This window comes from Mauremys reevesii, linkage group 11 (assembly GCF_016161935.1).
Source record: "Mauremys reevesii isolate NIE-2019 linkage group 11, ASM1616193v1, whole genome shotgun sequence".
NCBI classification, from domain to species: domain Eukaryota; kingdom Metazoa; phylum Chordata; order Testudines; family Geoemydidae; genus Mauremys; species Mauremys reevesii.
In genome coordinates this window covers 41,011,155-41,032,362 of record NC_052633.1, presented here as the reverse complement: position 1 = coordinate 41,032,362, position 21,208 = coordinate 41,011,155, and the positions used below count along the sequence as shown (strand labels likewise).

Genomic DNA, 21,208 nt, shown 5'->3' with positions numbered 1-21,208 from the left:
AATGAGAGTAACTTTACATGCAAGAGCTGCTTATTTTAAAAGTTGAGTTTGATATTGTAATTAGAACTGAAATAACTACCAATGCAATAAGCAAAGCTGACTAAAGCTATGTTTTTATATGCATGGAGAGTGTCACCTTGGATTATGAAGTGGGACATTACTGTGCCATTTAGCACTACCGTTGACAGAACAAATTGCACAAAGCTGGGACTATAAATCTTAGCTAGTAACAGCAATTATGTGCCAAATATCTAGCCTTAACTGCAAACTCTTTCATTTTCTAATGTTTATGCCATAAACAGAAAGGGTTGTAAAAGTAAGACTATAATGAAGCAGTGAAACTTCCCTCTCTCACAAAAAGCATTGTAAGATTTATGAAGCAGATACAATTTAGCATAAGGGACCAGGAATAAAAAAGGACCAATATTAAATAGAATCAAAACAGCATTTTGATGCTCTACAGCTTTAAGACTAATCTGCTTAAGCTAGTTTATTAGAAATCATCTACTAATTTTAACCAAAACAGTTTTATCCTAATTAAATCATAAATACTAGAGGATATACTTGTTGCATTTGGATATTTCTCATTAATAATGGTGGAGTTATACACAAGTGTTTTTGGAGAAAATAGTGACCAAGTCAGTCATTAGGTAAAAAGAATTCTTGAAGTGTACAAGATATGTCAAAGTTCAGACACAGTCTGGTGGTTCAGTCCAAGAGAATGAGATCTGAACTATTCTAAAGCCCTATAGGACATTAGCTAGATTTCTGTGTTCTAAACACAGCATAACAAGAGCAGATTGAAAGCTGCACATTTGTTAGCTTGATTAAATGTGCCATCTGCTGGCTATGTAGTGATCATTAAAATTTTAAAATATTAAATGCAATGAACTTTCCAATACTTTAGATATCAGCAAGAGGGGTATAGAATGGAAGGTTTGTAAGAAACCCTCATGATCTTCCTCATTTTTAATTGACTCCCGAAAGTATCAAGCATTCCTAGATAGCAGTACTTATGGCAACATATGGCTGTTTCTTCTACTTACATCCTGTTATTGCCCAAGCTCCTGTTAGTTTTGGTTGTTGTCTCACTCTTCACTATGACCCAGATTGAATGAAGCACTATTTTAGTTTTCAAGTGTTGAATGAGTTAATTCCTATTACACTCTGAGTCCTATCATAGGCATGCTATTGCCTTATATACCACAATTGCTGAAGTCTCTTGTTACTTGAATTGTCTCATAGTACAGGTTCAGATCAACAAATCATCGCTGGAGGCTTTGCTCATGTCAAGACTGGGAATTTACAGTAAAAACATTAACAGAGCTGTAAATAGTATCGACAAATGCTCTAATAATGTATTTACTGCCATATGGTTTAATGTTCTTTGTTATAAGAAGTGTCTGATAGTAAGTATTGGTTACTATTTTTAATATATCTTTTTAATCCAAATCAGACAAATCCCTTTCAGAGAGGAGGGAAACTCATTATACTGGTAAAAAGGGTGGAGTGTTGGTGACATTATGTTGTACTCAAGTACAATCTGATTTTAAGGTCCCTCCTTCTCAGAAGAATTAGGTTACCTGGAAGTGAGAGGTTTCCCTCTTGCTTAAGTGTTTCATTGTTAGCCTATGATGGACGTGATGGAAAGTGTATACTCTGCATGAGGAGGAGAATAATCTGAAGAATGGGATTGTCCAGGATAAAGAGGTATTAAAGAGAACCCATGTCTGGTGACTCGCCAGCTCTGAAAAGGAAGGGGGGGGGGCGAGTGTAGAACCTTTGCTTTGTATATGTGGTGTTTGTTGGTTGAAATTAAATAGTGAAGGCGATGTTATGCAGTCATTTACCTCTGGAGACACAGAGCCACAGATGACGCTTTATCACTCCTCTTCCAGTGCTATTCAGTCTCTCATTATAAATCTGAGAATTGAATATATGTGTGGATACCATCTAATCAAATATTTGTCATCTTAATTAGAAAAAGGGCTCCTTTTTAGATTACTGTTGACTTGAAGAAAATGTAAGTATTTTTGTCTCCCTCTCTCTTTCAGGATATTAAACACAATGCTGTTTGAATTGTATGAAGCTCTGGGCAATTTTCCTGCCCTGTGGTTCTTTAACACATTGCTCATAGTACTTCAAGTCCTGCACTGTTTATGGTCTTATCTAATCATAAAATCAGCGTATAAAGCTATCTCCAGAGGCAAGGTAAGATGACACAAACACTGTCTGATGTTTCGCAGTAACATGTTGTTTGTAATGTTTTTAAAATTAGTAAATAGCACTTAGTAATTGTCCAGTGATTTGTTCTTTATCTGACCCAAAACACAGACCTGAGGACAGATGCTGTATTGTGATATGCTTTTCCTTCCTTTAATGGAAAGCTTACTAGCTTTGTTCCTTGATAACAAATGTACGAGATATGTGAACTCCAAATACATGCATTTTTAAGACTAGGATTATGTTGTTGTTAATGCTTCCTTTTTTAAAAATAGGTGTGTCAAATCCCACTACACATATAGGAGTTGTGTAAATAGAACTTGTTTGCATTCTGCCAGTTCTGTTTTACTTCCTTTCTTAGAATATTTGGTGAAAATTATCTGCCTCCCATTGAGAAGAATAATAAAATAAACTGAAATGTGTCATGCTGTCTCTTTGGTAATTGGCAGAGATGTGGGTCTGAACTCTTTACAGTCTTAAGCTTCAGGGGCCTTTTGGCTGAACAAAGGGCCGTATTTCCAGGAGCCAAAGGGCGATACCACTTTGTACAAAATTAACACGTTGTTGCCACTTTGATTTTAAAAAAGGGTGTGGTTCACAGCGTCTACAAGTCCAAGCATACAGTATGTCCAGACTACTCAAATCAAAATGCTGAACTATTCAGTCTGTGGACGCAGACTAACAAGGAGCAAAGCACTTAAGCATGAGCTTAACTTTAAGCCTGTGAGTAGTCCCACTAAAGTGAATGGGACTGTTCATGTGCTTAACTGCTTTACAAGATTGCAGCCAAAGTGCTCAGCTCCTTTTTGGATTGAGTCCACCTGATATCAGCTGCCCCCTCTGTATTAAAGATGTGTACTGCCGTGGTCTGTGATTTTGTCTGAGGGCCACGGTTGGGACACCTCTGCTTTAGCAATTCTAAGCCTCAGTGATCCTGATTTCACACCAGCATTACTGTGACTTTCTTACTCTACTTGTTTATCCTTTTCCTTGTGCTGTCCTGGAAGGCTGGAAAGTGGAACCCTTTGCATGTAAGTTTCTCTGATTCTGCTGTGCGAAAGACACATGCATACAAATCTATGTTTTGCTATTCCCTATGTCCTTCCTCCCTGTTTCTTCTGATTGTTACACCCGCTTCTTGCTTAGGCTGTGTTTAGAGGCAGGGACTGTTTTTAACTTTGTGTTTGTGCAGTGTCCAGTGCTTAATGTGTCCCAAGGCTTGCCAGGGCTCAGCCCCGGCACCTCTAGGCTGGTCACATCCGTTATGAAAGTAAAAAAAATTGCGTGAGTCCCAGCACTTAATTGCTTGAGCCCCGGCGCCTCTTTCATTACAAATTAAGCACTGGCAGTGCCTAACCCCAAAAGACTCCAGTCCTGGTGGAGGTGTCTAGCTACTGTAATACAAATAAACATAACAGACTGTAGAATAGCCTAACCCTCTGCTCTGGCACCATTCAGGTTGTGTATTTCAGTGTATGTCAGCTACCTAAAGAATTGAATTTGAATTTAAATTTAAATTAATTCCATCAAAGAAAACTGCAAAGACATTAAAAGCAGCAAAGAATCCTTTGGCACCTTATAGACTAACAGACATTTTAGAGCATGAGCTTTCATGGGCGAATACCCACTTCGTCGGATGCAGTGCTTACCTGCATCCGACGAAGTGGGTACTCACCCACGAAAGCTCATGCTCTAAAACGTCTGTTAGTCTATAAGGTGCCACAGGATTCTTTGCTGCTTTTACAGATCCAGACTAACACGGCTACCCCTCTGATACTTGTAAAGACATTGTTAAGGCTGCGGAGTTAAGCATTGAGAAATAAGGAAATGACAAGGTTAAGGATGTCAAGTATCAGAGGAGTAGCCGTATTGGTCTGTATCCACAAAAACAACAAGGAATCGCGTGGCACTTTAAAGACTAACAGATTTATTTGGGCATAAGCTTTTGTGGGTAAAAAACTCACTTCTTCAGATGCATGGAGTGAAAATTACAGATGCATTATGCCTGCATCTGTAATTTTGAAGAAGTGGGTTTTTTATCCACGAAAGCTTATGCCCAAATAAATCTATTAGTCTTTAAGGTGCCACCGGACTCCTCGTTGTTTTTAAGGTTAGGGATGCACCTGCAACCTTAACTCTGCCCTCAACAGTGCAATGTTAACTTACATGATCACATACTGTTCTGTTTCTCAGATAATACAATACAATAAAATGTACAGTGTGGTATCATAGCTTTTATTTCTCATTCTTGCAAATTGGATCATTGTTATAATGGTCTAGTTTTTTTTTTATTGAGTTGGACTACTGGGACACTTACTGGGGTTACCCGAGGTGTCTGGGGTGAATCACTACCAACTGCTTACAGCGGGAGGGAGTCTTGTTCCTGCCCACAAGGAGAAACTCTCTCCAGCCACCAGCTAGCTGCTGGCAGCACAAGCTGTTCCCTGCTATACAAGCGCTTCTCTTTGCCTCTGCAAGCTAGCAATTTACACACCCCACTCTGTTACTCTGGAGTACCAAGTTCCCTATCTTCTGGACACCCTCAATCACACCGATCCACTGGCTCCATTCAGTTCACCCCCACTTCAGCAGTTTCACCTCAGTTCAACACTCTTCTTGGCACGAGGCACTCAGATGGTATCTATAGTAAAACCAAATTAAAGTTTATTTACGCGAGCATGAAATAAAGATTCAAAATACAGGCACGTAAAAGGATTGGAAACATCAGGCTACAGGTAAAAGAAAAGCATAAGACAAACTATAGTTACTGTAGTTGTAGTTAAGTTACTTTCCTGTCTGATAAGGTGTTTCACACTCAAATGAGTGCTAAAAAATGCTTGTACAGTCTAGAAAGCTGGGATCTACCATTCATGAGACAACCCCTGTTGGCAGAGTCACTCCTCTGTAATCCTCCCTGTCCTCTTTTTTCTTCTCTTACACAGCTACAGACTATTGTCCTTCAACCCACGGCTCCCCTGTTCAGAGATTTTTATTGGGGTTCTTTTGTCTTTGAAAATGCTGAAGACTGCATCTGGCCTAGACTATAAACACAAACGGGTCAGTCCACGGATGTCCCTTGTTCTCATGTTGAGTAGGTCAGGTCTCAAGTGATAGGTTTCACTCCCAACAGAGGTTTGTTTTTTTTTCCCATACAAGTCTCTTTATACACCTTAGAGATATAAAAAGTACTAAAAATACCAATCCAGTTTACCTAAAGAAACCAGCTCAGAAGGATGGGGATCGAGGCTCTTTGTTGGAACACAGTATTCTACTGTTACATAGCTCTAAAATTGTGCAAACATCTCACAATAACTGTGACAATCAGCTAGTTCTCAGCTTTCAGCAGAGATTATCCATGACTCCCCCTTTGGTGAAATATTGAGAAGATGGTTTGGGGTAATATACTTGTCTGAGCATGTCTGTGTCACAACTACTTATACAACAAGCTCTGTTTTTCGGTGAGGTCTGTATATTAATCATTTAGTCAGCAGCCATATAATATTCAATTTATTTTCAACCAGCAGTAATCTTCATCAGGTGCATATGAGCTAATGAGGTAATCAACTATGACTGTAGTTTACCAGCTAATTTAGGTAGTCAACATATGCCATCTTATCTTCATTCTTTACTCTGTGTTATACCTAATCTGTAGAATCATAGAGACAGAACTGGAAGGGACCTCGAGAGATCATCTAGTCCAGTCCCCTGCAGTTTGTTTTATAAAAATGGTGTGCTGTGTAGTTGTCTCATAAATGACCACACGTATTCTCTTTATTTGCCATACACTGAGTAGTACACAGTACAACAAGGTGCTACACCTGTATCTAAAGTTATAAAACAAAACCCCTGCTTATTATACATATTGCATTGTTTGAATATATAATAGCTGATCACATAATTAACAATTGGGAGCACAGTTTAGAATAGTGTTTTGGACTACTGGGCCTCACTATAGTTACTCTGGTTTTACACCAGCTGAGGATCTAGCCCTACATTTTCATACATTCATAGAATTAAAGGCCAGAAAGGACCATTAGATTATCTAATCTGACCTGTGTAACCTGTTAACGGGCCACTCTACCTTGAGTGGCCCCTTATAATATGTGCTAATTACTTATGCTAAACAATCTGTTCCACCTTGCTGTGATGCTTAGAGTACCTTTCCCAGACCTGAGGAAGAGCTCTTTGTGGGTCAAAAGCTTCTCTCTCTCACCAGTAGAAGTTGGTCCAATAAAAGATATTACCTCACCCACCTTGTCTCTGTATAACACAGGCTATTAAATTTCACCCACTAACCTCAGTATTGAGCGCATAACTTGTGTTTGACTAAAGTGTAATTCAAAGTGCATCATTTTATTTCAAGAGATTTAACATAAAAGTCCCATTATATGAAAGAGTCCATAGTAATATTTAATTGAGGAGTATAAAATCAAAATTCTGATTTGAGCAGAAGTCTGATTTCAAGGGCTTCATATCTGCAGCATTATAAGATATTGGCATTAGGGACTGTACTTAGTAGCAGATATTTTGGAATTCCCAAGTGTGCCTTGTGCTCTATTCTGTGTTGGCCAATTAACAAACGTGGTCTGAAAGGAGTCATGTCAGTCAGCCTTAATTGTGAGGATGGTGGTTGCTGCTGGAGTCTTCAAAGCAGTTGGGCTATTAAGAGGGAACAGAGAGGGAGATACTCTGGTCTTCTTCAGGAATGTAGAAGGATCCCTGTACAAACTGAAACAAGTAGAGTTAAATTTCTTACCCAAGAGCACTTTAAACATTTCAGAGAAATCACTTCATTAGCTGTTTTTTGCCCCCGCTATCGATTCACACAAATTTATCACACTGAAGAAAGCTAGTGCCTGTGTTTCTAATCTGGTGTTACAGCGTGGATGGCTTCTTAATACATGCAATATAATAATATGTATATTAATAGAACCAAACATGGAAGGAAAAACTAAAGTTGCACATCACTGTTGGCCTGCAGGCTTCTTCCCATTAGTGCCTTATGCCTAATGCACCTTCACTGATTTCCTCTCTCATTGCTTGCTGCCTATGCTGGCAGTACATTCCTCACCACCATGGTAAACGCACGCGTGCCCTGAAACAGGGCAGTGAGGGCAACTCTGGCATTCTTTACTCTCTGCCTCTTTCTGGCTTTGCTGCATTACAACTTACACTATATGACCAAGGTCATATATTTGAGGAATGCAATCAAGGAGGAGAAGAGGAACCCCAATGACTTTTGTACAGCGATCAGTGCTTGAAGGGTGCCTAGGAAGGTAATTGCACAAAAACATGTCAGGGGTGAGGCCCCTTTTAAAGTTCAGATTGAAGAGTCTCTTCAGGCTCCAATTTCTCTGATTCTGGTGTGAACTAGTGCATGATTCATCATGTTGTCGTGCAATAGCCTATAACATGCTCCTTCTCACACATTCTTCAGGTAGCAAAGGATGACCGAAGTGATGTTGAATCCAGTTCGGATGAGGATGATTCAGTACCTCGTTCAAATAATCCACACAACACTACCACCACAAATGGGACCAGTGGTGCCAACGGGACAAATGGATATCTTACTGGTAGCACTTGTTCAGAGGACCATTAAGCCTTGAGCTAACTCATGAAACATGAACAAAGTGAACTCTTTACTACTAGAAGTAAATAATAAGTTGTGAATGCAGTTTCTTCATATATCTCGGCATCAGAAAAAAAATTAGAAGTATCAAAGCATACTGATAGTGCACTGCCATATTTCCTGTTTGTGAACAGAGACACACCATTCTGTATATGTAGGCATGCTATACATGTATGTAATTGACACAATGGGAGCAGTATTTTTATTTGTACTGTCTTAGAATATTATTTATTTTGAATATGTTTGGAGACTTATGGATAAAGGGAATGTCCTTACTCTTTTGCTCTTTAGATTCTCAGTAGTGGAGACCGACACGCTAAGATCTCTTCGGTCCATTCCTGTTGCCCAGTCTTCTATAAGTAGTAGTCTGCTTGATTTGTCACTTACAGTAAGCTACAACAAGGCTTTACAGATTCTAGCTCCGCTCCAGAAAGTTTTGCTATCTTTGTGTTTTAAAGTGCTAGTTTTGAAATCACCTCTGAAATCACAGTGGCCATTTCCCCAAAGTAAAGTTTTAAAATGATGGATTAATATTTTAAATAGTGTCTAATGTGGTCAATTATCAATTCAGACAAATCTGTAGTTATTGTAGGGTATTACTTTAGCATTGTTTTAAACTCAATTGGTGGTTAATTGCATTAGAATAGACTTGATTACTTGTTCAAATACACAAGATACCTTTATATCAACAGCAATGATAAACTCGTACTTGAAGTATAGTTCTGCTTTGCAAGTTTTAACTCTACAGACTTCAGTTTCTTGCATAAATTTCATGCTGAGAGATGATCCAGTGTCAGAAGAGAGAGGTTTGCTGATGTCCACTGTTGTAAATCCAGAATTCATTCTTGAATTTGAGGATTTGTTCCTTTGAGCTGGAAAGGATGAGCGCAGTGGCACAATGACAAAACTGCAGCTGAATGTTCATTGCTTCAACTGACAGGATTCAGTGGAGATCTTGTTCTTATCATTCCAGATTTTTTGTCATTCAGAAGTGGGGGGGGACCACAGAATGTTCTGCACTACCAGACCCAGAGAAGTTTATTCATAGCAAACTTCTAGGGTGCTTCAGTATTTTTTATTGAACCTACAAATAAAGCTGTAAAATTTTGCTCTACTATTCAACCTGAGATTTATGAGTAGGGGCAAACTGTGCTCCCAAAGGAGTCAGTGTGAGTAGAAATAGACTGTTCCTTTTTTGATATGATCATCAGTTTGTGGAAAATCCTTGGGTGAAGTATTGCAAAGAGGACCTCTTTAGTCTTCTGTGCTATCAACGGCAGTGCCAGCAGTAGGAGTGTTTCTGGGGAACAGTCTCTGTGCATTTTCAACAGTGTTGCATGTGTGTGCACAGAAGAAATATACATATAGACCAAAGAAATTTAGAAAGAGGTAGGAAGGACTAAACCAGAAAATCATCTGTTGCATTACCAGGGGTGAGAGCGCTTCTCTTCAGCAGGAGCAATGTGAGCCAGAAAATAGTTTTGTTTCCTCACACTATGCAAGTATCAAAATGCAGATGATTTCTCAGGCCGTAGAGTATTATTATTAGTGGCTTTATTCCATATGAATGGTACTAAAAAAAGCTACAAGACCATTTATTTCTTTTGAAAGATTGATATTTATCCCAACTCTTTACCTAGTTAGTGTTTTGTGCTGGTTCTTGAAAGTCTCTGGAATCATCATTATGTACAAAGGCCCTTAGTACTAGCCAAAAATGTGCAGACAGTACAGGCAAGACATCAAGAGTAAAAATGGCCCTTCCACTTCAGGGAGGATAAATGCAAGAATAATGGCAGAGAGTAAGAGATGGAAGGAAAGGCAAATGCACTACTAGTCTGTACAGAAAATACCCTGCATATGAGATCTGAAATGGTACGCTGATGTTGGGATTATATAGAGAGAGATTTTATGGTGAGACTATATTAATGGGATATAGTGAATTAAAAATTATAATCTCTGAAAGGCCAACTGCCAAGACTATCATTAAGAATAAAGGCTTAAACGTTGCTGTTCAGTGGAGTAGATGGCTGCCTCTGTTGGACTATGTACCTTATGCAAAAAAAGGTGTAAGAAGAAGAATGTCTCAGAAAAGTTTAGGAATTCTTGAAACTCCAAAGCTCTAGAATGCTGGTAAATTTTTCATTTTATCTAAGGATGCAGTCTTGTTTTAAAATAGCAATGTACATATGATACCAGCACCACGTCAGTATCTGGTAGAGAGATTAATTAGAGGTTCCACCTCCCCTCCTGTACAGTCATGCAAGAGTCATCACAATCTGTCCTTTACGTCAGGTGTATCCCACTCATTTCATTAGCAACCCTCTCCGGCTGTCCTAGACATTCTGAGTCCTATTAGCATGAAATAGGACTCTAATTAAGATGTATCTGCATGAGGAAGATGTGATATTAAAAGTGGGTAGTTGGAAAAATAGGGATGGGGATCAGAATGTATCAAGAGCTTTGCTAACCATTACTGAACCATTGCTAGACATTCAATCCACAGTATTTGAGGGAATTGGGAAATTCATTGAATTTCTCCCATCTTTATCAGACAGGACCAAAAGGTTTTGTTGAACATGCTTTACAGTATTGTTCTGGGTCATTACGTCAGTTGACAGGAGTCAAAACAGTTCTGACTCAGCCTTTGCAGAAGAACAGTGTTTCACTCCATGAAGAGAGTGGCATACATTCAAAATATTTTGTATTTGAACCTGTGCTTATGTTCTTGCATTGAGAGAGATTGTAATGGGGATGGAACACTTTTGATGGCTGTTGTATATTTCTTGGGTAATGATGTATTTCACAAAACTTGTAAAGAGATTTGACCTGTAAATGGTTCGCACAGCTGTGTATAATTGCAAAGGATTGGAAGGTTGTGTACATCAGTACATATCACAGCATCATTATCCAGTTCCTAGAGAAACAAGAATTTGTATTCCCACTATATATTAGTATTTTCAAGCTCTTCGCCTCCTAATGAGCTATTTATCATTTTTACCTCACTTCAACTTCTATGCTCCCTTTTTTGTAGTATGTTAACTGAGGTTGGAATAGGTAAATAGAAAAATGAAAAAGCAACATATAGACTTTATTAACAAATAGTCAGAATTTGTCTTCTGTTTCTAATTATCCCTGACACATAGTAAACTAAGATTCAGTTCTTGTTGCATTTACTCTGTTTTAGCATTGACATGCAATACACAAAAAGGAAAGCAGATGGTTTTAATCAAAAGCTGAGAGTCCTAGAATATGCTAAAGATCTAATCAATCAAAGAAATAGGGGTGGAATTTAGATTCATCTGAGTCTTGACCAAGGTTATGTTTGTCAGTTCTAAAATTCCAAAAAGTGACTCATGCTGTTTCCTTGTTGCCATTTTGTAGATATTTCTATGGATTATTCCATTTAATGTTTCCAGCAGAGGTAGAATGGGGCGCAGCTTCCCTCTATATGCATCCAGATGTACGTACTTCAACCTGGCAGCAAATCTTTGTGAACATTCAGCATAGTCACTAATGCCAAAACCCCTTTTCAGAGAACCAGACACGTGCACAAAAAGCTTCACATACTTTCAAGTGGTTCTTGTGTTAAATCTGAGTCCATCGGGAGTGACAGAAAGTCACTATGTGGCTATGAACACAACACTATTTAAAAAAAAAATTTGCTCTGCAACCAAATGCCATTGATAATCAACATAAGTGTCTCTGGCTAGATACTACACATAGGCTACACAGAATTTTCTAGTTAGAAATCCAATGCCTGTATTATTCATCTCACTTAACTGCACATCATTATTCCAACCTCCTGTAATTCTCAATGAAAGACAGGATGCCATTGGTTTTCTACTGTTGATACTTTGATATTTTTTAAAAAAATCCTGTTTGCTAAAGTTCATTCTTTGTATATTTCCAGTTAGCTACTAGTGAGATTTGTGAGAGAGGATCTGTCGAACACTTTGTACCCTTCATTGTAACATAGACCAGAATAGACCCAACCTCACAGTGTACTGTAAATTACAGTTGCCTTGAAACCACAAAGCAAAATCAGTTTGTATTATTTATATGCTTTGAGTGCTTTTGGTTTAGAAATGGGACCTAATGGGAATTTTACAAAGACAGTTGTTTTTTTAAACAATGGTGGAAGTTTGGAAAAGTTGACATACATATAGATCCTTTACATTGTAAGGGTTTCTGATTGTAGTTGCAATGAAAACACAGTGTTTGAGTGCGTCTGTACTGAGTTCTCCATTTTTGAAATAGCTTCAAGTTCTAATAATGGAGGAAACAGTGTATATATTATGGTGTGACATTTTGGAACCCCATCAAGCCTAGAGCTTTAATGAGCAGACCTGTCAACCTGTAAACCAAAGTGATCTGTAATTTTCTGTAGATCTGTCCTGGTCTAAAATGATCTATAGAATAAAAACACATACATTCTGGGTCCCATAGAGTTTTGATTCCCTTTAGCTGGGTCCATGAATTCTTTATTTTCATACACATTAGCAACGTTATACGTGCTTTTTATCTGCAGAGCCAGGGTGGGACGGATGAGACAATTTCACCTGTGTTTTCATGACAGTTCTGTACTTCAGCAACTCTCTCAGAAATCCATGTTAGAATTCCACTGTCCGAAGTACAGCTCTATATTAAGTAGTTAGAATTCTTTTATGCATAGATATCGTGCAAATCTTTGGGAATTACTTTGTGTTTTGTTGTTTTTCGGTTTTATTTTTAATATGGAAACAATCAATATTGTGAATTATTTTAATTTGGAGACAATTTCATAATAAACATAAGCATTAGGAATGTAATGTCAATTTCCTTCTCGGTTCTATGAAATGAAAACGTCGTATTTGCAGTGTCCGTGATACCATTTCCTAGCTCCTGGATTGTTACCCACAGTACACACGCCAACACTTTTTTCAGCGGTCCCATGTATGCTTTTAGTTCTGTATATCTGTGGGAAGTTGTTTATGGTATTTTATGGAATTCAAGTAAATGAGAAAAAAGTACACGTGGAAAGGCATCCAACTTGAGGCGCTTGGAAGGGGTCTGCTTGGTTCAGACAGTGGGTCAGGGCTGCCTGGGCGGGGTTCAAGTGGAGCAATTTGCCCTGGGCCCCACAGGGGCCCCGCGAGCCCTGGCCCGGTGGCAGTCCGGGTCTTCGGCAGCATTTTGGCTGCGGGGGGCCCTTCAGTGCTGCCGAAGACACCAAGCGACTGAAGGGCCCCCTGCCGCCGAAATGCCACCGAAGACCCTGACCGCCGCCGGGTGAGTACAAGCGCCGCAGCTCCCCTGCTTTGTCCCAGGCTCCCTGAATCCTCTGGGCAGCCCTGGAGTGGGTGCTCAGCAATCAGAGTCACTTTGGGAAATCTTGGCCCCTGTTTAAAAAATGTACAAAAGAAAAAGGGAGAACTCATCACTGCCTCACTTGTCTCTCTCACCAACCGAAGTTGGTCCAATAACCTTGTCTCTCAGATACCACATGCTGGTATCTGTCTACACTAGGCTAAATCTTATTTAAATGTCCCTGGTGTAGTTGCAGCAGCTACTGTTAGCATCATATGATTTAGGCTTCACAGAGCAGGTTTAATTGACTTGGAGTTTAAAAGGTCTGTGATCACAGAAGCAACGTCTCCTCTAGGCTCCCAATGTTGCTATAACCAACACAGCTGCACCAATGTTTGCATAGGTGAGAACTTTTTTTAGAAAATGTCCGTAGAGTAGACAGGCTGGCTTACTGATTTATGAGAAGATCTCCATTTTTCACTACTGATCTCATAGAGCAAAAGAGAACAAGCTTTTATTATAACGTGGAGAACTGTGGCTATGTAAGAATGCAGTGAGCTGGGAACACTGCTCTGTGTTCTCCCAAGGAAAACCCACAAAAGACTGGGCATCGGGCAACGTCTGATAAAGTGTCAATGAATGAGGCGGGATCACGCAAGATGGGCCTTGAGGCCCAAAAGCCTGGCCTGAGCCTTGCAGAGAATGAAACAAGCACCCCCATAATGCAGGCATCACATGTATAAAAACCTTCACCTATCACTTGATGTTTCACCTCGGTAATGAATGCAGAAATGGGGGGGTTATATAATAATTAAATAGCTAATCACCACAATGAATATATCTACATGATCAAATCTACACATCAGAAGGTACGCCTGCACTACGCGCTGGGGGTGTGGTTCCCCAGCTCTGCTACACACATTTGCACTAGTTCCCGTCGAGCTAGCGCAGGTGTAAATAGCAGCACGGTAGCACAGGTAGTGGCAGCAGAGGCACGGCCAGGGCCAGATTTCCACTGAGGCACAGTAGGCACATGCCTAGGGACGCCGGCCTTCTAGGGGCACCTAAACGTAAAAAGTGGGTTAAAGGTTAATACCTACATGGTTTAAAGTGGTTAGGGTGAGCGTCCGAGTCAGCCTGCCCGGGGGCACCGTGAGCATGGGTGGGTGGAATAGCTGCAGAAGGTGCCGGGAGTGTCCCAGCCCCTTCCCAATCTCAGCCGCTCCGCTGCCTCCACCCTGTGCCGGGGAAGGACAGGGAGAGGCATGGCCAGCACCTCATTCACTTGCACGAGCAGAGCCAGAGTGTGGCTGCCGCGCCAGGCTGCAGGAGGGACAGAAGACACCCAGGGATCGCTCGCAATGGGGAGAGGTATGGTCCCTCCTTGCACTTCACCTGGGGCAGGTGGGTTGCTCGGCTTGGGCTGGCAGTGCCGTGCATGGCGGAGGGTCTTGTGCCTTCCCAGGGAGGCTGTGCCCTGGCCAGGGCTGGCTCTACCATTTTTGCTGCCCCAAGCAAAAAAAAAAAAGCCACCCAAACTGCCAAAGCAAAAAAAAAAAACCCGCCCGGACTGTGCCACCCCAAGAATGGACGGAATGCCGCCCCTTCGCATGTGCCACCCCAGGCACGTGCTTCCTCCGCTGGTACCTGGAGCCAGCCCTGGCCCTCCCCTGCTGCCCTGGGGCTGCTCCGCCTGTGTAGAGGGGCGGCTAGGGGTGGCAGCACTGCTTTGAGGGGCTGCTGTGGGGAGGAACAGGGCCAGTTCTGGAGCGGGGGGGCAGAGGCACGGGAGTGCTGGGGAAGGTGGAGCAGGGAGAACTCGGCTGGGGAGGTTGGGGGTGGGGCAGGCTGGGAGCAGTGAGTGAGGCAGGGGAGATCTGGGGGACTGGGGCAGGTTGGGAACAGGCAGAGAAAGGGACAAGGGGGAAAGATGATTTTAGGGTTTGGGCAATGGGGTCAGAGGTTATGGAACCAGCAGTGCTGGCATTGGTTGGGGGAGGGTATATTTTACACAACACATGAAGGTCAGCTGTAGGCAGCGTGCTGAAGATGCTGTGCCTAGAGGTACATAATGTGTAAATCCGGCCCTGGGAATGGCTGAGTCCTGCCGAATACATACCCACCAGATTCAGGTGTGTTTGTACTCTGCACAGCTCAGCCTGCTGATGCTGCAGCTACGTGAGCTACCGCAGCTGCAGGGCTATTTGTATGTGTGCTAGCTCACATAGAAGGTCCTTTCATGGATTGAGAACTGGTTAAAAGACAGGGAACAAAGGGTAGGAATTAAAAGGTAAATTCTCAGAATGGAGAGGGGTAACTAGTGGTGTTCCCCAAGGGTCAGTCATAGGACCAATCCTATTCAACTTATTCATAAATGATCGCGAGAAAGGGATAAACAGTGAGGTGGCAAAGTTTGCAGATGATACTAAACTGCTCAAGATAGTTAAGACCAAAGCAGACTGTGAAGAACTTCAAAAAGATCTCACAAAACTAAGTGATTTGGCAACAAAATGGCAAATGAAATTTAATGTGGATAAATGTAAAGTAATGTACACTGGAAAAAATAACCCCAACTATACATACAATATGATGGGGGCTAATTTAGCTACGACGAATCAGGAAAAAGATCTTGGAGTCATCATGGATAGTTCTCTGAAGATATCCATGCAGTGTGCAGAGGTGGTCAAAAAAGCATACAGGATGTTAGGAATCATTAAAAAGAGGATAGAGAATAAGAAGGAGAATATATTATTGCCCTTATATAAATCGATGGTACGCCCGCATCTTGAATACTGCATACAGATGTGGTCTCCTCATCTCAAAAAAGATACACTGGCATTAGAAAAGGTTCAGAGAAGGGCAACTAAAATGATTAGGGGTTTGGAATGGGTCCCATATGAGGAGGGATTAAAGAGGCTAGGACTTTTCAGCTTGGAAAAGAGGAGACCAAGGAGGGATATGATAGAGGTATATAAAATCATGAGTGATGTGGAGAAAGTAGATAAGGAAAAGTTATTTACTTATTCCCATAATACAAGAACTAGGGGTCACCAAATGAAATTAATGGGCAGCAGATTTAAAACAAATAAAAGGAAGTTCTTCTTCATGCAGCGCACAGTCAACTTGTGGAACAAATTACCTGAGGAGGTTGTGAAGGCTAGGACTATAACAGCATTTAAAAGAGAACTGGATAAATTCATGGAGGTTAAGTCCATGAATGGCTATTAGCCAGGATGGGTAAGAATGGTGTCCCTAGCCTCTGTTCGTCAGAGGATGGAGATGGATGGCAGGAGAGAGATCACTTGATCATTACTCCCTCTGGGGCACCTGGCATTGGCCACTGTCGGTAGACAGATACTGGGCTAGATGGACCTTTGGTCTGACCCAGTATGGCCGTTCTTAATGAGAACTAGCGCAAGTACATGTATGCGATCTGGTGAATCCCTACCCCAGCTCGTAGTGTAGACATAGCCTTTAAGTACACTAGCATACAATTTTTTTTTAAATGTATAATTTAAGTCCTTGCTTGTCTAGGAATTCCATTAAGAGGTTTAATTCTGCGGGAGTTTGTCCCATATAGTGTGTCTAACATCTAGCACTGTCCATGGCCTATATGCCCCCTCCACTTACACAGCATGGTGGGAAGCCATCAGCGTGCATGGCAAATGGCTGGAGATAATGTGGAGGGGACCTGAGGTTCCCCAGTATACTGCCCCTGAGCCCACAGAATTCCCTTGCACACAGAATGCAATGTTAAGTATCAGGGGGGTGGCTGTGTTAGTCTGGATCAGTAAAAGCAGCAAAGAGTCCTGTGGCACCTTATAGACTGATAGATGTACTGGAACATAAGCTTTTGTGGGTGAATACCCACTTCGTCGGATGCAACGTTGTCACTCGGATCTTGGTGCAGCTGCTGGGAGAGGAACGGAAGATTCATGCTTCTTTTGGACAAGGGCTAAAACCCTGTGGCAAACAGCCATAGACATGGCTACTTGTCAGACCAGTGGTAGCGCTACACTATGGCTTGACTTCAGGTGGAGGGAATCAAAATGTGCAGCCATGCTGGGGAAGCCAATTGCTGCTGTCTCAATAGCTAGCCATCCCACTTTAAGTGGAAGCCCTGGAATCTGCATGGAGGGATTTCTGCTCTGGTGAGGTACCCACCATGGTAGGGGCAAGGATTGCCCATAGACCCTTATCCTTTGCTGAGCGTTCTGGCTTCCTCCCTGCACCTTCTGTGCAGCCGCCATTAAGCAATGCATTTATAGCACCAAAACCTAGCAGTTTTGCAGGTAGGGTAAGTTGAACTCATCAGTGGTTTCTGTGAGGAAGGAGACCTTCTGTGTTTGTGTGTAGGGAAGGTCCAGAATGGGTTTTGGTAATAAAGCCATTGCTTTTTCCCTTCAGTTTTTATTAAACGTAACCACAATGTTTACAGTCTTACATAAATTGGTGGAATTAGTGACAAGTAATGTAAATAGGATTCCTCTTGCATACACACATTCATACATGCCAAAACTAATAACCTCACCCTGGCCTTTAACAAAATGTATATTGTCCATTTCTATTTTTTCATTTTAACAAGGAGCCTCAAAGGTGAGCACATTAAACCTTGAATGGTGTAAGACAGGAGGGCATGAATATTTCTGGAAGTGACAAATTATGAAGCTAGAATGCAATTTGGGCTAATTTAGCTATGCAAAATCTCACCAATTATTATGCTTCCCTCTGGAACTTAAAATCTTAGATCACAGCTGTTTAAAAAATGCATTGTTAATTAGTTGCCCATTAGTCTTCATATTCTAAGGCTTATTCAAATTTAAGTTAATTTGCTTTATGCAAATCAAATTATTTGACTTCCATTTATATTCTCCATTAACACCTGGAGCCTTAAGATTGATCCCTGTGAAACTTGGCTATAAGCTCATCGTATATTAAGGGCTAGAATTTGCCTGGCAGTTGAACAGATGAGCAGGCTGCCTCCCACTGTGTGCCTCCTTCCTGAGGCTCAGGACCAGGTACCGTCTCTGCTTTGGAAGCACCAGAATTGCTCCCTAGAGTAAAGCCACTGCAATGGGGGGCAGGGCCATGGATCATCAAACATGGGACAGCATGCATAGTCCCTGTACCTCCCGGAGGTGTGGGCAGATTGTGTCTCCGCACTGTCTCCCTGGCTGACTGCTAGTCACAGTCTAGCGCTAAAAGAGCCTATTGACACTGAGGCTGGTTTGAAGCGAGAGGTGACATAAATGCCTAGAGTCAGCCCAGAAAGAGAAGCAGAAGATGATCTCCGACAGACAGGAGATCACATTTGTGAAGTTCAAAGGTGATGCTAAAGTAGGAGGGGTTGCAAATCACGGGTGAGACAAGGGAAATAATACTTAAGAGACCTAGGAAGATCAGGTACGTGGGCAAAATAACAAACTGTGAATCAGCTTTGAGAAATGCACTCTGGGAGAAAGGAACCCCACATAGAGATTCAGTGGGAGGAAGAAATTGAAAAGCAGGAATGATGAAAGAGTCTCAAGGATAATAAGAAAAACAAATCAGGCCTGAGTTTGCAATGCAAGATGGTGGCAAAAATATGCCAATGAAATTTTGAGCAGCTGTGAAGAGGCACATCATGAAGCTCTGTACACTCTGGGGTGATGGCTCCTGTAGTGCAACTCTCACTTCTGAGTACCTCATTAACAGAAGGATATTGGCAAACTAAAAGGAATTCCAAGAACAGCGACCAAAATGATAAGTGGGACTGACTAATCATAGAATATCAGGGATGGAAGGGACCTCAGGAGGTCATCTAGTCCAACCCCCCGCTCAAAGCAGGACCAATTCCCAACTAAATCATCCCAGCCAGGGCTTCCTCAGGCCTGACCTTAAAAACCTCTAAGGAAGGAGATTCCACCACCAAGCTAAGGCGCCAAACCTGCAATATTTGGCACACAAATGGCCTGCCCAGAGCCCCAAGTTACTCAGTGTGGTGCCGTGTGAGTACAGCAGTCTGCACACAGGAAGTCAGAGGATCAGGGCCTTAATATAGACCTTGTCTAAGCTGCAACTAAGAAACACCTGAGAGTCTGAGTTAGTATGTGAATACTACTAATTGTAACAGCCAGGATGGAGCGGAATTATTTCATGTGGTACAAGGAGCCGTAGCTGGGAGTAAAGGAAATTACGTGAGGAGAAAACGTAAGCTGAATAGCAGAAAAAAACATCTTGACAGTGAGCAATGTTAGACTCTGAAATACTCCACCACATGATGTGCTGGAAGGGAAAAGAGCTATAGGGAAAAAAATCCTGCCTGACAGAGGCTAAATGACTCAGGTGCTTCTTCCTGCTGTTTCTATAATTCTGTGATGCAGTGAAATGCTATAACGATTAACTACATGATGGAAAGACCATTGCTAAATTCATTATTTGAATTTATTAGTGTGATGGTATAGTTACAATTACCGCTTCTTATCCTCCAAGCACTTTAGAAGAATGTTACTTAATCCTCTCAGGAAGACCTGCATTCTTCTCTGAGAAGGCTGTACACTGATTCTGCACAGGCATAAATGAGTACGTACAGGGTAAGGCAATGGAGAGTGGCGAGACCTTAACACACTAATTCAGACTAATACAATCAATGGGCCACAAAACTTCAAACAAAGATGGAATAAAGCCTACAGGCCTTGATTCACTGAGAAGATCTGGCTGCTTTGTGCCACTCTGCTCAAGCAAAGCAGCCGTAAACCGGGCTTAACTGGCTGGTGGAGATGGGTTTACAGCTGCTTTTGCACTGTTGGAATAGTACAAGACAGCCAGAGGTTATCAGTAAAACTGGCCCTGTGCCTGTGAGGAGAGCAAGGGAAGGCTTTGCAGAAGAAGAGGCAGAGCTGGGAATTGGAGCACCAGACTGCTGTTACTGATTGCTAGAACTAGTATCAACTGACAGAGGGGAAGCAAAGCACACTGCATCTGATTTACTACTCTGTTACTTCAGGCTTATACCTATGTATCACCATTAAAATCATTACTGTGAAACTGAAATAGTGCATTGGTGAATGAGACCCATTCTGTAGTTTAATTAGAAAAGTAAGGGGACTACAATTCTGCTTGATTTATACCTCATTTATTAAGAAAAACATCAGCTCAGTTCTTCGTAGATACTTTTCCCCATCTGCATCACTTTCTGCTTTGGATCTTGTTATATTACCAGGAAATACAGGGAGTCTCTTCCCCAGGTATCTTTATTGTATTTTGTTGGCAATATGGCATTGGCATTATATAATCCACCTTTGAAACCCAGGAAACACCCAGTTTTTATAGCAGGCTCCAGTATGGTGAGTAACCTTGTGGTGGGTATTTTATATGTCAATGGAGTCTTGCTTCCTAATGTTTGCATCTGCGTCATCAGAAACTCACTATCATTAAGTGTTTCTGTCATGAGGGAGATTGGTTTCATTGAAAAGTAACATATGTACCAAATAATAACAAAAGGGGGTGTGTAGAGTTGCCATTGATTCCAACATGTTTTTGCAGCCTTTTAATTTTATTGACAATGTTTTCTCTGAGCAATGTTGTAGAATCCCGTGGGGGGAGGGGGAAGATGATCGTTAGAGAACTCAGTCATGTTGTAAAGTCTGCTCTCTGCTGGATACTAGAGTAATAGGTGCGTATAATAGATTAAAAAATGGGGATGTGAGAATTGAACACTTCCTACTGCATGTTAACTTGCCTCATTTTACGTAGCGTTGTATATGTTTCTACTAGAAAAAGAAAACACAACATTTTATATAAAATATGTACAGATCAAATGCAAGGAAATTTTCTCATAAATAAGATTTCACTCACCAGAGCCTCCTTTTGGTCCACATTAAGGAAAGACTAACAAGGAGGAAATTACATAAACAGCAAAATCATCCCTGATTTTTAAGGCTGTGTTTACAATACATACATGTATATTGATGGTATAGGCTGTGTGCCGCTCTCCACTGCAATACATATAAAATGTTCATTGTATGGGCAAAGTTTGTCTTCATAAAGTCCACAATGAGGAGGATCAGGAATAAGTCAGTTATTACCTAA

General features: G+C 41.3%; 1 protein-coding gene across 1 annotated transcript in view; it reads left to right on the top strand.

Moving 5' to 3' along the window:
- CERS6 (ceramide synthase 6) overlaps window positions 1–12,655 on the top strand; it is a 210,566-nt gene extending 197,911 nt beyond the window's left edge. The window contains exons 9-10 of the mRNA XM_039494876.1: window positions 2,055–2,211; window positions 7,661–12,655. Of these exons, the coding sequence (XP_039350810.1) occupies window positions 2,055–2,211; window positions 7,661–7,822 (319 nt within the window). The 3' untranslated portion in view covers window positions 7,823–12,655. The remainder of the gene's footprint in view (window positions 1–2,054; window positions 2,212–7,660) is intronic.
- Window positions 12,656–21,208: the final 8,553 nt, after the last annotated feature.